General features: G+C 43.8%; 1 protein-coding gene across 1 annotated transcript in view; it reads right to left on the bottom strand.

The window, feature by feature from the left end:
* Positions 1 to 8905: 8905 nt before the first annotated feature.
* LOC137423353 (transmembrane protein 184B) overlaps positions 8906 to 23328 on the bottom strand; it is a 92877-nt gene continuing 78454 nt past the window's right edge. The window contains exons 8-9 of the mRNA XM_068110400.2: positions 12597 to 12800; positions 8906 to 9450 (exon numbers count right to left, since the gene is read on the bottom strand). Of these exons, the coding sequence (XP_067966501.1) occupies positions 9206 to 9450; positions 12597 to 12800 (449 nt within the window). The 3' untranslated portion in view covers positions 8906 to 9205. The remainder of the gene's footprint in view (positions 9451 to 12596; positions 12801 to 23328) is intronic.

Here is a 23328-nt window from a genome sequence, read left to right on the forward strand (position 1 = left end):
ACAAGACCACCAAAATCAATTTGGGCTGAACAATTATCAAGAAGGGAAAAATATTCTTTTCTTTGAGAAGGATCACTTGGGACATAGGCATTCAACAATGTGATTTATGGCCTCCATAAGAAAAAACAACAAAGGCCAAATGACCTCGCCTGACTTCATGAAATCCTATTTGGCCGGATGAGATTCCTGTTCTAAACCAGAAAGTGACTCCAGCTCTAGGACAATCAAATGAACTGAAAAACCAAGAACCTCTTATTGTATTCTGCCATTTGGCTGAACAGGTATTACCACAATGTACATCTTGCAGAAAGGCGATATCTACATGCCTTTGCTCCAATAATACCCGTAAATGTGTCTTCCATATATGGGCATGGCCCCCGTTTATGTTTATACTCGCAGTAGACTTTGAGACTTTATCAAGTGACATGATCATCGAAGTTATTTTTTTGCGACAGAAACAAAACAAACAAATATTCTTCTTTGTTTCTCTTTCTTTCTTTCTTTCTCTTTCTTTCTTTCTTTCTTTCTTTCTTTCTTTCTTTCTTTCTTTCTTTCTTTCTTTCTTTCTTTCTTTCTCTCTCTCTCTCTCTCTCTCTCTCTCTCTCTCTCTCTCTCTCTCTCTCTCTCTCTCTCTCTCTATATGTGCTGTGTGCAGGAAGGGTGTCGGAGTGAACTCCATTCAATGTACAATGTGCACTGAGTGGGTTCATCAAAAATGTAGTGGTCTGAGAGGGTCATTAACCAGTGTGGCAGCTACATTCAAATGTAAGGTGTGCATAGAGAGAGCTGCAGATCGAGGAAATGTTGGGTAAAGACATGGTTAATGAACGTAGAGCAGCAACAAAGGCTGGAAAGGCTGGAAATTCGAATGGTTCGGTGGATGTGTGGAGTATCGTTGAGAGAGAGGAAGACAAATGATGAATTGCGAAAGATGATGGGAATAGAGCCTGTGATGGATACTGTGAAGAGGAACAGGTTGAGATGGTTTGGTCATGTTTTGAGGAAGGATGAAACTGACTGGTTGAGTAGAGTGATGGAAATGAATGTAGAAGGAAGTAGAGGACGGGGAAGACCGAGAAAGACTTGGCTAAAGGTGGTGGTAGAAGAAATGCAGGCAAGGGGGTTAACAAGGAGAGATGCAGAAAATAGGGCAAAATGGAGAAGATTGTCATGTGGCCCGCAAGGCTAACCCCCGCTCTAGCAGGGAAAATGGCTTTAAATGCCTGTTGTTGTTGTTGACCTTGTGACGTATGTTGATCTGCAACATAATTGGTGGTTGAATTCAGTTTGCTGAAATGTAAATCCTAATCAAAGTTGAAGTCAATCGGATGAAAATTGAGGATTTTAGAAATTTGGAAAAAGTGGTTGACCTTTTAGCCTATACTGACCTTTTGGCTTATGTTGATCTCCAAAATAGTTGGTGGTTGAATTCAGTTAGCTGATATGAAATTGTATTCAAATTTCAAGTCAATCGGATGAAAATTGAGGATTTTAGAAATTTGGAAAAGGTGGTTGACCTTTTGGCCTATACTGAACTTTTGGCTTATGTTGGCCTCCAAGATAGTTGGTCATTGGTTTAAGTAAGCTGATATGAAAATCCCATTCAAATTCCAAGTCAATCGGATGAAAATTGAGGATTTTAGAAATTAGAAATGGTTGTTGACCTATGTTGACCTTTTGGCCTCTGTTGATCTCAAAAATAGTTAGTGGTTGAATTCAGTTAACTGATATGAAAATCCTATTCAAATTTCAAGTCAATCGGATGAAAATTGAGGATTTTAGAAATTGCAAAGGAACTGGTTGACATTTGGTCTATGTTGACCTTTTGACCTCAAAATTATATACGATTTTATCGGACCATGAACTCTACCATTCGGTGAAGTTTCGTGAAGATCGGTTTAAAATTGTGACCTGTACGCAAGTATAAGTGAGCGGATAGACAAACAAACACACACACAAACCAGAGTGATCAACATACTTGTCAAATAAATAAAAAAATTGCCAAGTAACAAACACAAACACACAACGTGTACTCCAGCTATAAACGTGTATATACTTCAGTCGGGGTTGAAATACAAATACAACTTTGTCTGGGGGGTAACATAGGTTATGTTGCTGCGGCCTCATGCGGAGGTGTAAGGGACCGGGAGAAGGGCGTAAATTCTCTAAGTAAATGTGTACCGTGTAGCGCCACCTCGTGTTGGTGGCAGAGGGTATTACAATTTTTCCCTCCTTCCCTCCTACACCTCCTCCAAAACGGATGGGCCTGTCAAAGCCACCCCTCCCCCCTCCCCCCAAAATATGTATGTTTTTCAAGTCATTATCATATCAGCCAAAGCCACCCAGGCATTTTTGAGAAGGCCGAAAAAAAATGGCGGCATAAGACCACTTGCTGTGAGGTGAAAATGACCTGACAAGGCTGTCTGTTTTTGGTTTTTCATGATGAGCACCCTGTTAAATATCTTCAAAAGGGGTGTTTACATTTATCCGAAGACCCAGTTTTCATTCATTCACGAACTTGGAGTTTTCTTAGTATTCATGCAAAGTTTTGGACCGCTTGGTTGCATGGTTTTGGAGTTATGGAGAAACATTATTATATCGATTGATCTAAGACTAAGAGTGGACCCTGTATGTAAATCATGTAGTACAAATGCTTATGTTCGTGTATTTTACAGTGAATCACATGGATAATAATTAAACAATGGAAAAATACATATCGCATAGGGACCTCAACTGGTGTAATGAGCACCTCCAGTTCAGATGGGGATGCTGAACAAACCAACCTGTTTTGTGTACATGTGACTTAGTGTTATGGTTATATGATGATTATGTTGCAAGATCTCGCATGTGTGAGATACAAGAAAAAAGTTCTGAAAACTGCCAAGTGTTTTCAACATGTTTGTGTTGATTTAAGCATACAGCAGCTGTAGTTTATGAAGGGTCCACTGCTCAAACTTTTATTGAACTTTTGATTTAGTGCCATGATAATAGCTCCTGTTATATGACAATAAGATGTTCAGCGAAATGCTGTTTTTTTGTTTGTTTGTCTTTTCTGGGTTTTTTTTGTATACATAGACTACAGAGGCTAATATGTAAGAGCTAATATTAATCACAAAAAAAAAATCAAACGGACACACAAAACATACAATAAAGGGAGCGGGAGAGAAGACGGGGAGTGAGAGGGAAGCACACAAGTACAACAGCAGAGAACAGGGACATCGGGAGATCTGTGGGAGGGAGAGGGCTTGGGGGGAGGAGGCAAGGGAAGGGGGGGGGGGGGTGGGAAAGGTATAAAACACATGGACACTGCAAGGACTTCCAGGAAAGAAGTTGGTATTTCAAAAAAGTGGATCTGGGGTGAATTAACGGGGGTAGAAAATATCAAGGCTTTGGATGGGGGAAGACAAGAGATGATGGTGAACAGCTGTTTTAAAGACCTGGACGTAGGAGTGGGATTGAAGAGAGTGAGGGAGTTTGTTCCAGAGGCGGGAGTAAAGAGGAATGAAAGAGTGAAGGTGAGCAGAGAGTCTTGATTTTGGCAATTACACCAGAAGAGGGGTGCTGGCAGATCTTGTACGACCTGTAGGAATATTTGGGGGACAGAGAACATATAGAGCTGGGGGAGCTAGGCCGGATAGGAGTCGGTAGAAGACAGTAAGACCACCTACCTGCCTGCGATGAGTGAGTGAAAGGCCCTCAGAGATAGCTTCATCGCGGAGATTCCAATGATTCTGAAAGCTTTGGTTTCAACAGCGTGGAGCCGAGCTAGGTGTGAGGCAGGACCACCAGCCCAGAGGGGAGAGAAGTATTCAATTGAGCTGCGGATGAAAGCCTTGTATGTGATGAGGAGTTCAGGTCTGCCAAGGAAGGACTTCGCATGATGGAGGATGCCCAGTCGGCGACTGGCTTTGGAGGCCAGCTTGGAAATGTGGTTTTCCAAGTAAAGATCATGGCACATAGTGAGACCCAAAAGCTTGACTGACAGAACTTCTTGGAGAGGATTGTTGAGAAAGTAGAATGGAGGGTTGTCCAGTCAGTCTTTTCAGAGAGACGTAGTAAGAGTGTGAGATTTGTCAGGATTGAAAGACATGTTCCACTTGTTTGACCAGTCTGTGATTTTGTCCAGGTCTGCAGAGAGTGAGGAGGCTGCAGACTGCCAATCTGAGGGATAAGGAATGGAGTCATCAACGAAGAGATGGAGAGGATTTTCCAGAGAGTCAGAGAGATCATTGATGAAGACCAGAAAAAGCACAGGGCCAGAATACTGCCTTGGGGAACTCCAGCCTGAACAGGAAGGGGAGATGAGAGAAATCCATTCAAGGCCACACGTTGACTATGACTAGAGAGGAAGTCCGCAAGCAATGCGTGGAGATTTCCATGTATACCAAAGGAGGAGAGTTTGGTGAGCTGAGCGGGGTGCCAGCCCATATCAAAGGCACGTGGTATGTCAAGGGAGATAGCTCTGATTTCTGTTTGGCATTGAGGACCTCCATCCATTGTTGAGACAGCAGAAGCAGCATGTCCAGAGTAGAGTGACGTGGTCTGAAACCAAATTGATGATTTGAGATCAAGCCATTGGAGAAGAGGAAGGATTTAATATTGGAAGCAATGATGGATTCCATGTCCTTGCTGATGATTGGGAGCAGGCTGATTGGTCTGTCGTTGCAATGATCTGTTTTGCACCAGTTTTGTGTAAAGCGGTAATGTTGGCTGATTTCCAAGCTGATGGCAGATGATCTTGATCAAAAGAGAGGGTGAAGAGAACAGAGAGAGGGTGTGAACAGGATTTTAGGACCCGTGGGATGATGCCGTCTGGTCCGGTTGCAGACTCAGAGTCTAGGTTTGACAGCCTCCTCTCCACACCATGGTGGGAGAGAAGGACACAGAGTCCAGAAGCAGCTGGGTAAGATTGGGTAAGGTGGGTACAGAAAACGATGGGTTTGAGACACAAGATCTTTAAGCAAACACAGAGTCGAGGCATTTAGCCTTATCACAGGCAGTGTCAGCTGTGTGGCCATTTGAGGTAAGGGAGGGGAAGGAGGGGGAACAAACACCAGAAACAGATTTCATCAGATACCACCAGGATTTGGAGGAGGGAGACAGGTTTGAGAGTTCAGTCTTGACAATAGAGATATATTGTTTCTTGGCTCTCCCGAGGGTTATACACCTGGTCTGAGCTTGGTGGAAGGAACTGAGATTACCTTCAGTTGGATTTGCCTTCCATGAGGCGAAGGCAAGTCGTTTCAGGGCAACTGCCTCACCACAAGCTTCATTGTACCATGGACGGGAGGGAGCGTTTGTCAACTGAAGACGAGATGGGATAAATCTGTGCATGAGAGAGAGCAAACTTCTTTGGAAGAATTCCCAGGATGAGTTGATGTCAGAGACAGTAGAGATGGGAGACCAGTTTATTTGGATTTCACAAGCATCATGCTATGGACAACATCTTTCCTGTTTATTTGTAGATACCTCAAAAGATTATGAACGAATTTGGACAAAACTTGATGGACAGGTTTGGTGAGTGACAAGGAGAAATATATTTTGGTGAAGATCCCGATCCAATATTTTTTAAGTGATTCTTAAATAGGGCTAAAACGATATATAGCATGGTATCTCAAAAAGTTGTGGTCGGATTATAGCAGATTTGGTCGATGAGTTTGGTACGTGAAATGAAGAAGCTTATTAGACTTTGGTTAAGGTCGGGATGCAGATCCAACCCATCAGTGGTATACAAAAAAAGTGTTTAGCTTGGCGTTGGTATGCGCTCGACTGTGTGCCGTTCTAATTATACCAAGGGACAACTGAAAATTGTGAACACACTGAGCGTTTCATATTCTTATTCAATGCCTAGCACAACAAGGCAATCTTGAAATAACTTAACCAAGTGATATAATTTTCATTTCCCAAAGATGTGACGAAAACCTCATCAAGAAAGAGATCTATTGAAAACAGCAATGTATTTTATTTTGATGATAAAAGGAAAGGAGAAGGTATACACAATACAGGAAAAATGCAAATATAAAATTATACTATCTACAATTCCTGGATATGTGTTCTTTTCATTACCTTTTATACATTACAGTATGTACAACAATATCCTTCATTTTTTTTATTCCTTTTTTTTTTTTTTCAAAATTAGATAGATTTGACATCAAAACACTAAAAAAAAAAGCAATGCAACATCATTCACTTTCAAAAATTGAGTTGTTGTCCTTCAAAAAATGACCATTCAAACATTTACACATAGAGCCTCAAAACTCTGTTCATATGAGCACACTTGAAGAGCTACCAAAGAGCAGCAGCAACTCTGCACATGGCTTCCATATGGCCAACAGGGACTTGGCATGTGCTCCTGTCTAGGAATGGGAAATCTGGCAGTAAGGGCTGGGAAATGTGGAAGCAATCAGCACAAATAGCTGTGCATGCAAGATACGAGCAAAGAGTACATCCTTCAATAAAAAAAATGACCAAATTATTTATCACAATGGTGGCACTTGCACCTCTTAACAACCAGCAAAACTTCACCCCACCACAAGAACAAATTTACTCTGTTACTCAAAAAAGCCTTGATCACGTAACAAAGTCAAACATAATCCACCATGATAAATTGTGTATCCAAATGTTTGTCTGTTGGTCGCATAAATCATTTTGAAAGAGGTTGATGAGGAAAAGTTGCACCCTTCCTTCAAAGCTCATTCGGTTGATCCCGTATTCTCGCCTTCATGCTAAATCATTGCGAAGCATCACTACATCTGTGGTAATATGCACAAGCTGTTTTATACTTTGTGCAAAGCAATGTCAACGACAAAAGGTGGAGGCAGTCTGTGCCAACAGGGTCGTTTTTATAATAGTATTTCAGGGAAGTTCTCTGGAAGATCTGGTGAGAGAAGTTCCCTGAAAAAAAACTACCTTATAAACCTATTTCGAAAATCGACTAAATTAAAGTTTGCAATAGGACGTCAAACAATATTTGATGCAAGACTCTCGTGAAGAACCAAAAAAAAAACCCAGTCCATAAACAAAACTGCTTAGGTTTGAAACACAATATACGCTACTGTGAATTGTTACCAACGTGAAAAGCACGTTTTTCTGAAATAAAACACTTCAAGCGAACTCAGTTCACAGTAACATTACCTTAATTTGGGGATACATTAAACAGTGGAGCAACACAAGATAAAATAGGTGAGTCTTTAAACTGTGAGTAATGAAACTATCCTCTTTGCAATAAAAGGGTAACCCCTCTGACTATTTTAGTGCATTGTCTTATTAGGCCAGGCTGTATGAACACGGGTAACCTCAACATTAGGGTATGTTGAAGATAATTTCGGCAAACGATGACAAATATATAATGGCGCTTTTAAGGGCGCATTCAAAATCGTCGTTATGGTCAAAGCTGATTTTGTAAGCTCACATCACAATTGTGTCACTTTGTCAAGATATGCAAACAGGTAAGGCAACAACTCGAAAGGCATTTTAGCTGAGAAACGAAAACGACATCAGTCACACATCGACCAACCTATAAAGCTTTCGTTATTAATATTTTTACTGTAAAATATATTTGAAGTTGGTTTTGCATTTATTTTTCCGAATTTCTGATATAAGTAGTTTGTAGTGTTCTAACATTTACTGGTAAACTTGAAAATTCCTGTTCATGGCTTAACCTTCGGTGTTAAAGCTTTTAAAGTGTTTGATATTAATGATGGAAATTTTTACAAAAAAACAACAAAGTATTTTGTTCCAAAAAATGGAGAATAATCTTACCTCAAGTGATGTGCTTAAGTCGTGAGGCATTGCACCAAAGCAAAAACTAAGAAGATGTGAAGGGTTGAACTAGAAACAAAAACATCTACTTCAATCAACAAAATAAAAAGATCCATTTCTTTTTTTGATACAGATATCTAGGATCATGGAGGACCTAAATGACAGAGGCCAGGAGGCTCATAACTCTAAAGATGTAGTGACGATCAATCATTTTACGATGACTACTTTGATAATCACAAAAAAAATCAATCAGCAGAATCACTTCTGCACATAGAGAATGATCAATAACGAAGATACCAAAAACCAAACGCACTATTTTCCCCACAATACATGTGAAGTTATAAGAACAGAACTTTGATCATTGTGACAAGCTCAAGCTTCTTCAACTGTGCGGAAACCCAACTTTTAACAATTAAGAAAAAGACAAAAATGGTCAATGGAATTATTATCATTTACAAAAACATGGCCTTGCTGCCTTCAGTTTGCTCAACATTTAAAGGAATTTAAAAATCAGAAAAAGGACTTTGCAACTTACGTGGTGAAGGTAGCGTACAAGTTGCATTGTTTAGCAAGGTGAGAATGTTCTGAAATATTTATTTCTGGGGACCAACCGGGGTTGCATTTACCGAGTCAAATACTCCATACTCTGATCACTAAACAAGGGCCTTGCATTCCCAATAGTCCGTGGGCTGAGTAGGGTTTACATGCACCCCCCCCCCCCCCCCCCCACAACTTAACTTCCCGGGTATGTCCATGTACCCCCCACTATAGGGGTTAGGAAAAACCATGTTAACAGAAAAAAAACTCATTCCCAAGGTACCTCCCATGCATATTTTGATGTTACCCCCCCTGTGTCAGTGATTTCCGAAAATTAGGGGTAGGCGAAATTCAAATGGCCATAACTTTTTACCTAGTCATCCTATGGTTGCATATGACCCCTCAAAATGTTTGTCCTGGGACACTCTTTACAATGATATGTGTTATATGCAAATGAGGTCACTAATGAGGTCACCAGAGGTCAAACTATGAGGGAATGAGTTTTTTTTCTGTTAACATGGTTTTTCCTAACCCCTAGGGTGGGGGGTACATGGACATACCCGGGAAGTTAAGTTGTGGGGGGGGGGGGGGGTGCATGTAAACCCTACTCAGCCCACGGACTACAATACAACAGTCAAGTCATTGGAGAAGCTCCCAGAACACTATCAATCAGAAAATAATAAAAAGTGCTATCATGTTTATGATGTCAAGCGTTTGAAAAACAAACAAACTCATGACATCGTAACCATGAAATCACTTCATGTCCAATAAAACTTGATAACAACCCAAAGCATGGGATAAGAAATAAATATAAAAACGAATAAAACTGAAGCCTTCACTACTGTCATGTTTTCAGTACTGGCAGACAAATGAGGTGAGTGGAAAGGTTAATGAGGCAACGTCATGATTAGAATTCATCATCAGATGAAAGCAGCATGGTCTTTTCAGTGTCGTGATTGGTCATGGTGGCAGAAAAAGCCTGACGAGTTTGGAACGTGTGCCCATTTCGCCAAGGAGTGCCATGCTCCAAGGTTGACTGCTGTGTGTACTGCTGGTATGCCGGTGAGAAGTTATGAATGGCATCCTGAACAATGTCATGGGGATTCATCGTTTCTTTGAGACTGCTTGATATGCTCATGGGAACACCACGACCTGGACAACAGCGAAAGAAGCAAGGAAGGCAAAGCATCAGCAGCAGTGTAAGAAAATGTTGACATCTTCAAATAATCTGGTAAGTGTTAGATATTTTAACAAGAACGACACTCTGACATCACGACGTCGATCGATATGCCTCCGCCCACATTATGACATCATTATAATACTTGTACCAAGTTTGCTTTAAATCCCTTCATCTGTTCTCAAGTCAGCACATTTTTACCTCACATGACCTCTGACCTTTGACCCCAGGACCCCAAAATCAAATCAGTTAATCTTTACATCATCATACATATCTGTACCAAGTTTGAATTAGATCACTTTAGCCATTCTCAAATTATAGACCTATTACAGACTTTGGCCTTTGACCTTTTGACCCCAAAATGTAATCAGTTAATCTTTACAACATTATACATATGTGTACCTAGTTTAAATTAGATCACCTAAGCCGTTCTCAAGTTATAGACCTGTTACAGACTTTTACATTTGACCTTTGACCCCAAAATCTAATCAGTTCATCTTTACATCATTCTACATAAGTGTATAATTTGGTCAGAATCCCATCACTGGTTCACAAGTTATCATGGTAACAGGATTTTTTTTTTACCTCACATGACCTCTGACCTTTGGCCTTTGACCTCGTGCCCCAAAATATAATCAGTTCATCTATACCTCATTATACATACACTACATGGCCAAAAGTATGTGGACACCCGAACATCACACCTGTATGTGCTCGTCGAACATCTCATTCCAAAATCATGGGCATTAATATGGAGTTGGTCCCCCATTGCTGCTATAACAGCCTCCAATCTTCTGGCAAGGCTTTCCACTAGATGTTGGAACATTGCTGTGGGGATTTGCTTCCATTCAGCCACTAGAACATTAGTGAGGTTGGGCACTGATATTGGGCAATTAGGCCTGGCTCGCAGTCGGCATTCCAATTTATCCCAAAGGTGTTCAATGGGGTTGAGGTCAGGGCTATGTGCAGGCCAGTCAAGTTCTTCCACACGGATCAGGACAAACCATTTCTGTATGGACTTCGCTTTGTGCACGGGGGCATTGTCATGCTGAAACAGGAAAGGGCCTTCCCCCAAACTGTTGCCACAAAGTTGGAAGCACACAATCGTCTACAATGTCATTGTATGCTGTGGCGTTAAGATTTCCCTTCACTGGAACTAAGGGGCCCAGCCCGAATCATGAAAAACAGCCCCAGACCATTATTCCTCCTCCACCAAACTTTACAGTTGGCACTATGCATTCGGGCAGGTAGCGTTCTCCTGGCATCCGCAAAACCCAGATTCGTCCGCCGGACTGCCAGATGGTGAAGCATGATTCATCACTCCAGAGAACGCGTTTCCACTGCTCCAGAGTCCAATGGCGGCGAGCTTTACACCACTCCAGCCGACACTTGGCATTGCGCATGGTGATCTTAGGCTTGTGTGTGGCTGCTTGGCCATGGAAACCCATTTCATGAAGCTCCCGATGAACAGTTGTTGTGCTGACGTTGCTTCCAGAGGCAGTTTGGAACTCGGTAGTGTGTTGCAACCGAGGACAGATGATTTTTACGCGATACGTGCTTCAGCACTTTGCGGTCCCGTTCTGTGAGCTTGTGTGGCCTACCACTTCGTGGCTGACCTGTTGTTGCTCCTAGACGTTTCCACTTCACAATAACAGCACATACAGTTGACCGGGGCAGCTGCAGCAGGGCAGAAATTTGAGGAACTGACTTGTTGGAAGGGTGGCATCCTATGATGGTGACAAGTTGAAAGTTACTGAGCTCTTCAGTATGGCCCATTCTACTGCCAATGTTTGTCGATGGAGCTTGCATGGCTGTGTGCTTGATTGTATATACCTGTCAGCAATGGGTGTGGCTGAAACAGCCGAATCCACTAATTAGAACGGGTGTCCGCATACTTTTGGCCATGTAGTGTACCTGCACCAAGTTTGACTTAGATCCCTTCAGCCGTTCTCAAGTTATCGCGGTAATGAAACCCTATCACGGACGGACGAACTGCCGGACCGGACAACCTGAAAACATAATGCCAACATAAACATAATGGTGACTTCGTCGGCGGAGGCATAAAAATGATGCAACTGTTTTGCAGTCCTCCTCCACCTCCCCCTTTATCTTCCAGAGAGACATGGCATATGCCACTCTCTCTAATTTCTCGACCTTACTTTTGATTGTAAGACAGGAACTCCTGGGGTTAAAATAGGTTATGGAATGCGCTGGGATTCAGTTGGTTGTCTGAGCATCCATAATCACACAGCACCTTAAATAGCCTCTCCTAACCAAATCCTACAGCCTGGCTTCTCTTATCGACCCTGTTTCTTGCTAAAGGCAGAGGGTGTAGGCGAGTGGCTGGTGCCTTAAAAGCATGTGTTCTGGGCAGGTGGGGGTCGTTAGACTTGGTTAGCTATCTGCCTAAGAGAGGGACAACTCTGATTTCAAACCCAGGTAGGTGGCACTCAAAAACCAAGGTCGGCAATCTTCCTAGGAGAGGGAATTACACAACTATGATCTAAAACCCGGGTGGATAGAGTTCGTTAACCTTGGTCGGAAGTCTACCATCAATGGTGGTACAGGCATTAATTGTTGTGTTGAGACGGACTAGTAAACCCCTCCCAGCCCTTTTTGTACTGTGAAGAGCCACACTTCCTACATTGTCTTGTTTCAATGCAACGGGACTGGTTGTTCCATTTGAGGAGGTTTATATATCGTTATATTCATGTACAATGAGCCCAATGTTTCGACAACCTGAGCCTAACAACTCTGAAGGGTACAGGTTACAAACGTGCTGCAGGTTATGGCCACCTGGATAGGACAGGATCCCAAACTCGCTGGTAATGCATTGACAGGCTGATCTATCAGCGGGTGTAAAATGCCAGGATAGCTATACTGCCACGGACATGCATGGATGGTGGCCCATGCATCTACTTCCGGTAGCTTCTCGGAGGCCATTAGGGTGCCGCTGCTATAGCCGGGGGATAGTTTGGGCTCTTAATGTGCCTCATTGTGGTCTTGTACATGACATGTAGATTGCTAAACGAATGTTCCTCCTTTCTCTATATCTTCTAATTAATTTTTTTTTAAGTAAGCAAGAAAAAAAAAATTGATTCATCAGAGCAGAATGTCATACCTTGTGCATCAGCTCGTTTGTTGTAGTAAACACAATGTGTGAAAGCGAAGCGAAGTGCAATGGCTGCAAAAAACATCTCAATGCAAATTATGAAGTTCTGATAACCAGCAGCCACCGTCCCAACACCTGCAACCAGCTTCCCATCAAGTGTCGAATAAATTGCTGGTATTGCACCAGCTTTCTCCAGGATTGCCAGCAGCATACCTGTACCCAGCATATTAGGGAAGATGTGATAAACAGTGAAGATCAATGAGTTGTTTCAAATGCTTTTTTTATGTACAAAATTGAGGCTTATGGAAAATTGCAAAGTTGTGTTGAAGTTATTTTTTCAATTTAAAAAAATACAACGAAAAGATGCAAAATGTTTCAGCAAATACAACGAATGACATATAATAATAATTAATACGAAGCTATTAAATATTATCGCTATTTACAAATATGGTTTCACTCGACTCAAGTGCCCATCTATCCATTATCTACAATTGGACTGGGGTGGGGTTTGGGCGTGCTAGGAGGAATGGGAGGGAAGATAAATTAAACACCATGCTTATTTATGGCATGCATAGTGAGAACATAAAGTTCCATCATATTTTCCTCCACCACCGAAAATGGGCGGGGCTTATGCTTTAACCCCATTTTGTTTGTTTTTCAGCCTGTCTATGGGCAGGATATCTCAAAAAGTGATGGACGGATTCGGACGACACTTTTTGGACAAGGTGTGTGTGTAACAAGCAAGAATGTATTTGATTTTGGTGAAGATCTGAATCCGGATACGAGAGTTATTTTAATTTTTATAAAGTGATTCTTCACCATTGAGATAGGGCCAAAACGATACACAGTACATCATAATATCTCAAAGCGTTGTGGACTCATTCGGACAACATTTGGGGGACAGGTTGAGTATGAGGTGGCAAGGACGAATTGATTCGATTTTGGTGAAGATCCGGATCCGAGAATTTTTACAGTGATTCTTCACAATTGAGATATTGGGCCAAAAACGACATAGAGCATGATATTTCAAAACATTGCGGACGAGGTGTGACAAAACTTGGTGAACGAGTTGGTTAGGTGACAAAAGCAAGCAGATTCGATTTTGGTTCAGGTCCAGATCCGTGATCTGGCCTATCATTGGGATACAAAATGTAGTTTCAGCGTGGCGGAGGTATGCGCTCTACTGAGTGTCATTCTAGTCTGATTTTTTTTCCTTGCTTTCACTCAAACCTGTCTCTCTACTTTCAACAAAAAATCCGCCCCGTTTTAAACACGCCATCATTCCTATCTTGAAGGTAACTTCTGAGACACCAATTCGTAAAAAATAGATTATGTGTCTCCTTTACCTTTCATTTCCAAGATTCTAGAATGTTCTATCACCATTCAGCTTCTGGAATACTTGCACAAGCATTCTCTTTTAGATATTGGATCATCTTCAGTCAGGTTTCTCATGTTTACACAGTTCTGAGAATGCCCTCCTGAGAGTCACAAATTATATCTTGCTAACAGCACGCCAAGGATCAGTGACAATCCGAATATTTCTGAAAATGTCAGCTGCTTTTAACACCGTTGACACTTTTAACACATAACAGTACCTGATAATCTTCAATCTTACTTTGGTGACTCTAAATCTGCTTTTGAATGATTTCAATCATGTCTACAGATCGTGCATCTCCAGTAACCATTGCTGGATATTCAACATACCCACTTCATCTATACAAGTCGATGTTTCCCAGGGACTCTTCTTATTTCACTCTTCTTTTCTCTTTATCTGCATCCACTTGGTACAGCTTTACAGAATTTTCATATTGGCTTCCACTGCTACACTCATTCATTCACATAGCAGGACACTTCACAAGACGTCCAAATCTGGTTCGGACAGTTCCTGTGGTACTTGGATACCCAGATCTACCTATTCGTTTAACCTGATGATGTCCTATGTTCTGCAAATCAAAATTCCTATCTGTCTACAATTCAAATATGGATGTCCATTAACTTTCTCAAATTTTATGCTGCAAAGAGTCATGTTGATTGTTGATTCTTGGCCCATCATCTGTCTGTAAAAACGCAACCAACCCTTTATGTTAGAACTTGGTGATCAAAACCTGACCTTTGATACCAAAGTTTCTCACCTAGGTGTCGCTGGTATCAGAGGTACAGGTGTGATTATAACATTATTCAGAGATAGTGAGTAGGGCGCCTCGTATAGCATAGCTATGAAACTCGTGAACTACATCACTTCCTTCTTGTATATAGTATCACTACGCTTACTATGGAAATCTATTATTATTATCACTACAGTCACTATGAACATGACTTTGAACTATTTTCCATGCAATGGTTTTTAAAGCATCAAAATTGCCCTCCACTCCAAAAACTGCCCAAGGCAGCAAGTACAATTTTAACATGAAAGGTATTTCAAAAAGAGGGAGCAGCGAGCCCTCAAGTGTGCAAGTACAGTATGCAGCTCTTGTAAAAAATATATATATACATACATACATACATACATACATACATACATACATACATACATACATACAATAAAAGGAGCCGTGTCTGTCTGTCTGTTTGTTTGTTTGTTGTGTTATAACTTGAGAACGGATTGACGGATTTCAATAAATCCCACTACGGTGGATTCGGGTAACTCCTGGGAATGTTTGTGATCCAAAAACTTTTTTTTTTAATTTTTTTTTTATGGGTACATGGAAATGCGTGTCAAAACTGGAAATGTCAACACGTGACGTTGGTTATCCCTGCAGGATGGCAGGATCTTCCAGGAACCCTTCTTTGTTAACTTGAGATCGGATTTCAATGAAACCACTCTCAGGAAGTAAACAAAACCACGTATCCCTCTCCCTACAAAGATGTTTTATCCACCACGTTGATTCCACATCTCCACAAATCTCCACGAATCCAAATCATACAAATCATACTCATCTATATATACGTACCCGAGACAATTTATTCAAGAGAAAGAAGAAAGGGGAGGGGGAGGGTGAGAATTTTTTTTCATTTTGATCTTCCTTTTAGTGTGTTGTATATTATTTGCAATTCAGCATCTAAAAAGGCTGTGATGAATATTCCTTTAACACTCTCCCTATACACGTCCTAATTTTATTTTTATAATTATGTCTTTTTTAACACCAAACAACAAAAACTTTTTTTTTTCAATTACACACAAAGATTGATGTTCCCGTCAGCGAAGCGGCAGGTCTTGGCTAGTGTATAAATATATATATATATATATATATATATATATATATATATACGTATATATATATATTAGTATAAAGCCCGTCAAAAATGACGGGTTGGAACAGTTTATTTGACAGTGCAGCCACGTGAGCATGCCAAAGTCTGAAGCCTGGGCCTAGTGTCAGGTGTGCTTATATCTTCTTTATTTATTAGATATCTTACAGACGTAAATGGACACTCAGTTTACTCTGTGCACTTTTCACGTCACGGTCAGCGAATGTCACCTCCCTGTGCCTTGTATTTATTGTGGTTTAAAAAAAACCGCTTCCATACACCGACCTTGAAGCTCGGTTTAAAAGCCACCGTCTACAATTCCAATGTAAGAGAGATAATTACTCTGATTTTGGGTTCTCTGGGTCATTTGGGACTTTTGGATGGTCAAGCTCTTTTGCATCCATGGGATATTTTGAGTCATTTGGGTCCTCGGGGTATTTTGGGTCATTTGAGTTTTTTGGGTCCTCTGGATCTTTGCAGTCCTCGGATCTTTTCGGTCATCTGGGTCTTTGGGGTATTTTGGATCTTTGGAGCAATTTGGGTCTCTGGGGTCCACTGGGTCCTCAGGGTCTAAAGGGTATTTTTGGTGTTTTTGATTGACAACCTACAGACGTAAATGAACACTCGGTTTACTCTGCGCACTTTGGACGTCATGTTTACAGAATTTCACCTCCCTATGTATTTATTGTAATTAAACCCTCGATTTCCTGGCTGGCTGATGTAATAAAACCGAAGGGAAGACCACAGGAGGAAAATTACACACTGGGGAATTGATCTTTAAGCCCTAGAATTAATTAGCACAATGCCATGACCCTTATGGCGACATGCAAACGCTCTTACCCGGACAGACGGCCTACTGATGTACATCAAGATGGCTTCTTCGCGGCACATGGAGCATTCTAAACTACATATGTCTAACTTTCTGAAGGTATTTCATTGTTTATCCCCACAAACGTAACGATATATACATATATATATATATACATACATACATACCACCAATTGTGCTTTTTAAAGGATGCTTTGTGATCACTATTTCACAAAATCCAGGACTATGTTTTCAAATCATTCAAGAAAAAAAAAAGAAGACAATTGCTTGACAACAGAAAAACATGGCAATGCTTCCAAGTACAGTAGACTCCTATGAACGAGAACACCTGATAAGACAGATTTCACAAGACAAACATCATGTGGATGAAATAAGAGAATAATGTCTGACTATGCTCACGTCAAAAGCAATTATTGGTCTTGCTCATATTAATAGCGCTCGGGTGATTATTATTTCGCTGCAGTCGGGCGGTTTGGATTTGTAAAATTTGTTGCCTCTGTATGTTTGACTGTCATTGGGTTTAGCTCTTCATTGGATTCTCTCTTAATGTAGTTTGTAAAACATACCTTATACCGGTGTGTATCATTCAGTACTGTCCAAATGATGTCCCTGTTACCCCTTTCACCAAATAGACTTCTCCGTGGTTTGGCAGTTCCATAAACTGTGCCATGTTTTTGAGTTAACAGATCAGTTTCCAAACAGTTTAACAATTCCATGGGCAATGACTCATATTAGTTGTGGGGGTTTCTCAATGGTCTTTGAACGCCAATTGTGTGCTTTGGTTGCCTGGTTTGAATTGTCACTCCTTCAATCACAATACAGCTCCTCCAGGTTATGCTTGTAAAGTAGTGGTTTCCCATTATGGGTTTTGTGTGGGCTTTCCTGCTATCATCATAGCCTTACCACAGCCGCTTTCAAGAATGTATTGCTGTAAATTTTTGTACCTTCAGCATAAAATTTGGTAATTTTGACTGTATATTGTATTGGTTCATTATGCTTGTGTACTTGTTTATGTTAGTATATTCATGATGTACTTTGGCTGCTTGCATATGATATTGTTGCGGATATGGCATTTGGCCTCCATATCCGCTTGTAAATATTCCCCTATTTCCCCCAATACTCCCCAACTATCCCCAATCCCCCATTCCCTAGTCCCATTGCCTGTAAATAACACTCCGTAGAACCGACCTTCCCCTTTTTCCCCCATTAAATGTCGTGCCCAGGTCCACCGCATCTCACGTAGACAACTTTCGGACATCTTGCTAGTTATTCTTAGTCTATGTCAGTTAAGGACTCGTTTCCATTAATTCTGACTCTTCGTTGCACCAGAATGTGATTGTATGGCACCAGTAGTGAGTTTAGGACCTCCCCATACCTCCTCCCATCTTCCCCATGAAACAACAACTACAACAACGGCGTGCGGGGAGTGTGCGTCCTCACACCGGCTTGGTTAGCCGCCATTGCCATGTGCGCCCACGGGGTTACCACGAAGGGGCTGGCTGTCAGCTCCTCGTCAAGGGCGGAGCCGGTAACCCCCCCCGCACCCAATAAGAAGGGCGGACCGATTCCATCTGGGGCGGAGCTAACTAGCCGAGGGCGTGTCACTCCCCGCCGGATATACGCAGCGACTTACCGGACGTGACGTCAGATGCGCCTCAGTCACAAAAGAGAGAACCAGACGCCACCTCGGAGCGCTGTGAGACCTCCCGCATCTCTGGACCGGACCGGGTCGATTCTGTCCCTGAGCCAAGAGTGCACCTTGAGCCATCGACTACCCGCTTTCCTTGCCATCAATCCCCGTGTGAGTCAGTTTTGTCCTGTTTATCTGTCGTCTGTCGGGGCTACTATAAGACCGTAATTAAGTGCCTATCTTTCTATGCTGTCCCTCTCATCCCTGTAATCTAACCTTCCGCAATATTATAACCTCCTCCGGAGGTCTTGAGAACCGTACCCCTGGTGTCGTGTCATTTTAAACCCAGCCGTTGTGTCCTTTCCTCAATTGATTTAGCGTAGCGCGACTCGGCCAAGGTTCGAGTATAATCGGGTAACTTGTGCGAACACGGCGGCCATTCCGCTCGGCCCACCATAACATCAAAGTCGTGTCCGTAACAATTGGTGTCAGGAGTGTCGGATTCGGACCTGGGACTAAATTCATTTAGCCCAAATTTTGGAACACCAATTGTACCATTAGGGTAACAATTGGTGTCGAGGAGTGAGATTCGATCCGGAGCGCGTTTTACGCGCTCGAAATTATAACGGCGAAATTTGATTGTGTTTTACAAAATATAAAAACCCGAATTTTGAAAGTCGCGCTATGGCAGACCAAGTCGGCTGGGGTCCGGTAGAGGAGAGTGAGGCAGGGTCGATCCAGGACCAAATTGAGGGACATGAGGAGAGCGAAGCAGTGAGGGTAGCAGACGCACAAAATAGCGTCGTTGCGCCCGACGTTGCGGGCGCGCAAAATGGCGCCTCGCAAGAGCGCGCGGTAGCCGAGCCCGCTGTATCAACGGGCTTTAACATGCAGCCGATTGACATGCAGGCCCTCATGGAGCAATTTATGGCGCAAATGCAGGCGTCCCTCAAACTGCAGAGTGAGCAATTGGGGGTAATGGGAAACCAAATGGGGGTAATGAGGGACGAAGCGAGGGGTACCGGTGAGGGGTTAGACAATAATTTTAAGGGATTAGACAAGAAATTTGGGAAGTTAGACGACAAATTTGAGGGGTTAGACAACGGGATAAAAGAGGTGAAAAATGGGTTAATGGGGGTAGAAAATAGAATGGCTGCCCAGGAGAATCAGATAGAGGGAATGCAAAAGGGGTTAGAGGGGTTAGAAAACAGGATGGAAGGCAAATTGAGGGACATGAGGGACCAAGCGGAAAGGGAAGTTAAACAAATGGGGCAGCAGATAGAGGGGGTCAGAATGGGGGTAGAAACCAAACTGGATGCTCACAGGGAGGAAATGGAGCAGATGAGGGTGGCATCTGGGCAGGAGATGCAAGTGATGGGAGAGGAGATCAGAAGAGGAGTGAGTGAGGAGGTCGGAGGAGTGCGCGAGGAGGTGAGGCACTGTAAGGAGCGCATGGAGAAGGAGGTGAGAAAGGGGACTGTAAAATTGCAAGGGGGTATAGAGGAGTTGACGCTGGGAGTAGAACAACTGACAGTGGGACAAAAGGAGTTGGGGGACCAGGTAAAGAAGAACACAGCGGTAATAGGAGGGTTAAAAGTGACACAGAAAGAACTAAAAGACGACTTGATAGCGACGAAGAGGCAATGTCAGATGGTACGTGAGGGACTGACAACGAGGTTGGACGAGGTGACAGAGGTAATGGAGACGAAGGACCGGCAGGTGAGGACGCACATGGAAACGGTCAAGGTAGCCTTGGAGGACGAGCTTGAGGAGACGTACCGGGGAATAAAAGAGGTGAAGCAGAAATTAGAAGAAGTGGAAGAAGGGGTGAGCGAAATTAAGAAGCGACGGAGAGGGGATAAGAAAGAGATAAAAGAGAAGATAAAAGAATTGGTCCAAAGTCTGTGTTTGGATCGTGATGATGTACTCATTAACCGGATGAGGGATTCGCAGGTGATGGAGGAGAAGCGAAGAGGAAGAGGACCCGGTGTAAGTGGTGACCAATATGGTCGTGCGTATGATGCGCCAGGGGATTTAAGAAGCTTGGGGGTCGAGATGGACCCGGGTGTTCGTGAGAGGCCGTTGGTGAAGTGTGCGACAGGTCTGGTGTGCGAAAGAGGAGGTGTGCGAGAAAGTCCGACTCTGGGGTGTGTGAGGAAAAAGTGCGTGCCAAGGAGTGAGGGTGCTGGCGAGAATGAGTCGGTCGTAGCGCGTGTGTGAGGGAGCACATGGAAGCGCGGTGTGGTAAGTGTTACAGAGGGTGTGACGGGAGAGTGTGCGCAGGAGTGTGTGCGAGAGGTGTGTAACGGACAGGTGCATGGGGAAAGAGTGCGCTGTCAAGAGTAAGGGTGAAAGTAGTGAGAGTGACATGGAGCGTGAGTTAGTTGTGACAGGTGAGAAAGGAAGCACACCTGGAATGGTAGAGCGTGAGTGGGAATGCACGCTGGAGTTGGTGGTGAGGCACGTGGTTGGGTGTGCGAATGAGAGCACACCTGTGATTGTCACAGAGGAGGTGACAGAGGAGGGGGCGCGAAGAGGTGTGTTGGTGAGGTGTGCGACCAACGAATGTGTGCCAAAGTGTTCGGTGGTCAGGTGTGTGACCAAAGCTGTGAGTGGAATGGGTGTACCTGGGTGTGTAAGGAAAGGTACGAGGAGCATGGAAACGGCTGGATGTGTGAGCAAGGAATGGGCTGCGGGGTGTAAGCGTCCAGGTGAAGCATCGACGGTAACCGGTTTAGAGGTTAGAGCGACTTTTAGCCGAATCGGGCCCTCGGTGCGTGCTGGGCCTCGCTTTGAACGGCTGCGTCCGTGCTCCACTAGGCGGAGCGGGCAGCCCGATAGAAAGGGTCGTCATGGCGACCACTTTTTGTTGAGGCAGTCCGGCAGGTCGAGATCGGGACATTGGATGACTCCACGCCGAGATGGTGCGTGGGATCTCGGCCCGGGTAAGCCCCCGTCCCTGCACCGAGTGCCGGACGCATCCAGCCGCTGGCACAGAACAACCCGCATTCATGGCTTGGCTTTACGAAGCCGGGCTTTGGACAGGAATTGGCGCACCGAGAGGCATTAGTGAGTAGACTGGGTGATGAGGTTAGTGTTTTGGACCCAAAATTAGAGAAAAACAAAATTTGATGATTGGCAAGGGATTGGCAGTAATGATTGGCAGATGATGGGCAGTGATTGGCCAAATTTTTGATTTGTTGAAATTTGATGTGCAAAATTGGTAGTGAGCGATGGGCCCGGTGGGTAAGGCTGGCATCCCTGCCGCCCTTCCCATAGGGGGGCAAAGGAGCAATAGCTTATGGGGTGTATGGCAGTGAAAACTAGCCCGGGTGGGTTAGGTTATATTGATAGGGCCCTAGAAGATGACATTAGGTAACGTTAAGTTTAGTTAGTGACTGATACCTGTAGTGGGGACGCAGGTAGATTAGTGTGGATGATAATGACGAGGGAGCGCAATAGTTTAAAGGGACGACTGGGAAGCGCAAGTTTCAGAAGGGAGTAGTTAGCTGAGATGATGCCGTGTGTGTGAGAATTGAACAGGTGTGATTGCACAGGTGTGCAACTGGACAGGTGTGTGGAGCAGTGTGTGAGTAATGAGTGTTGTGGATCAGCGCGAATGCGCTTGGGGAGAGAAGGGTGCAGGTGGCACCAGGTGTGAGAGCACAGGTGTGCAGGTACAGGTGTGTGGAGAGAGTTGGAGTAAGTGGTACGGAGTGGTGTGCATGGTGCGAAGGTGTGAATGGGGGAAGAGTGGACCCCCATCACGGATACCCGGGGCGGGTAGTGTAAGTGTTAGGTAGAGGGTACAGGTAAATTGTGGTTGGATATTGGCATCTGTGGTGCGGGTGACAGAATGGTATTGTGGATGGGTGCATTAGTGTTGTGGAAATGGCTGGGCGTGTAGCCTGTTAGTGTGTGTAGTTGGTTGGGCACTCCACCACTGTGAGGATGTCGGCCAGGTGAGGCCGCAGGTGGGCTCTGGGAGCCGGTAGAGTTGTGGATGGGGCCCGAGGATCCGGAGGACGGACCCGGGTAGCCCAGTGCCAGAGAGGGCACCGAGTGGGGAGAGCGCCAGAGGGCCTTCCCCAGGTAGTTAGGTTAGGGTGAGGAGCAGGTAAGCTCGGAGGCAACTGCAGTGGTGGAGGTGTGCAGGTGGGTAGACCCACTGGGAGAGGTACACGCCACAGCCCAGAAATTGTGCGAGGGCACCGGGAGATGAATCGGGGGAGTGAGACCCCAAATTGAAAAGCACCACAGTTGGTCAATGGGAATTGGTTTTTAGAACCCATAGTGTAAGTTGGCCAATGGATTGGCAGGAGAAAGACCCCGGGTAGTGTAAAGTGTGTTAAAGTCATTTAGGAAATAGTTAGGATTGATGAACCTGTCGCACCATACGCAGCCACTTACCTGTGGTGATGATGACTCCACACCTGTGTTTTCTTTGTTTTGTTGCAGGAAATGAGATTGCTGTGGATTGGTGAGACGCATCACGACGTGGATGAGACATTGGGGTGATTCCATCTCTCCCTCCTTAGGAGGGACTGATGATGAATTGGTAATGGCAAATTTTGATGTTCAGTTGGAGATGGCAAATTTTGATGAGAGTTGAAAATGGCAAATTTGATTGGTTAGGAGGGAGAGAAGACGAATTTGGTATATGGGAGGAACGGGGAAGACAGTAGGGATGTTTGTTGATTTGTAAAGTAGATGTTTATGGGTAGTGTTGCGTTATGTGGATACAGTAAGGGGTAAGGGAGGGGCCATGTAGGTTACCTGGTGGGGGGGGGGGGCGTACGGTAGGAACGTACCTGTCTCACCTGGTTCCCATGTGCCCCCAGTGTGCATTACCTTGTATTGCGTGCAATTTTGCGCCCTTGCCACCTTACTCACTTGTCTGCTTCTTTTGTCTCCCACCTCCGAGGATCTGGCTTTGGGGCAGAGAGAGAGGAGAGGAGAGAGAGGTGCTGGCTCCGCAGTTGTGGGCCTGCACTTTCGCTGCTTGCTGCCTGGATCGATACACCATATGGACC

Source organism: Myxine glutinosa, chromosome 3 (assembly GCF_964187855.1).
Source record: "Myxine glutinosa chromosome 3, kmMyxGlut1.1, whole genome shotgun sequence".
Lineage (NCBI taxonomy): Eukaryota > Metazoa > Chordata > Myxini > Myxiniformes > Myxinidae > Myxine > Myxine glutinosa.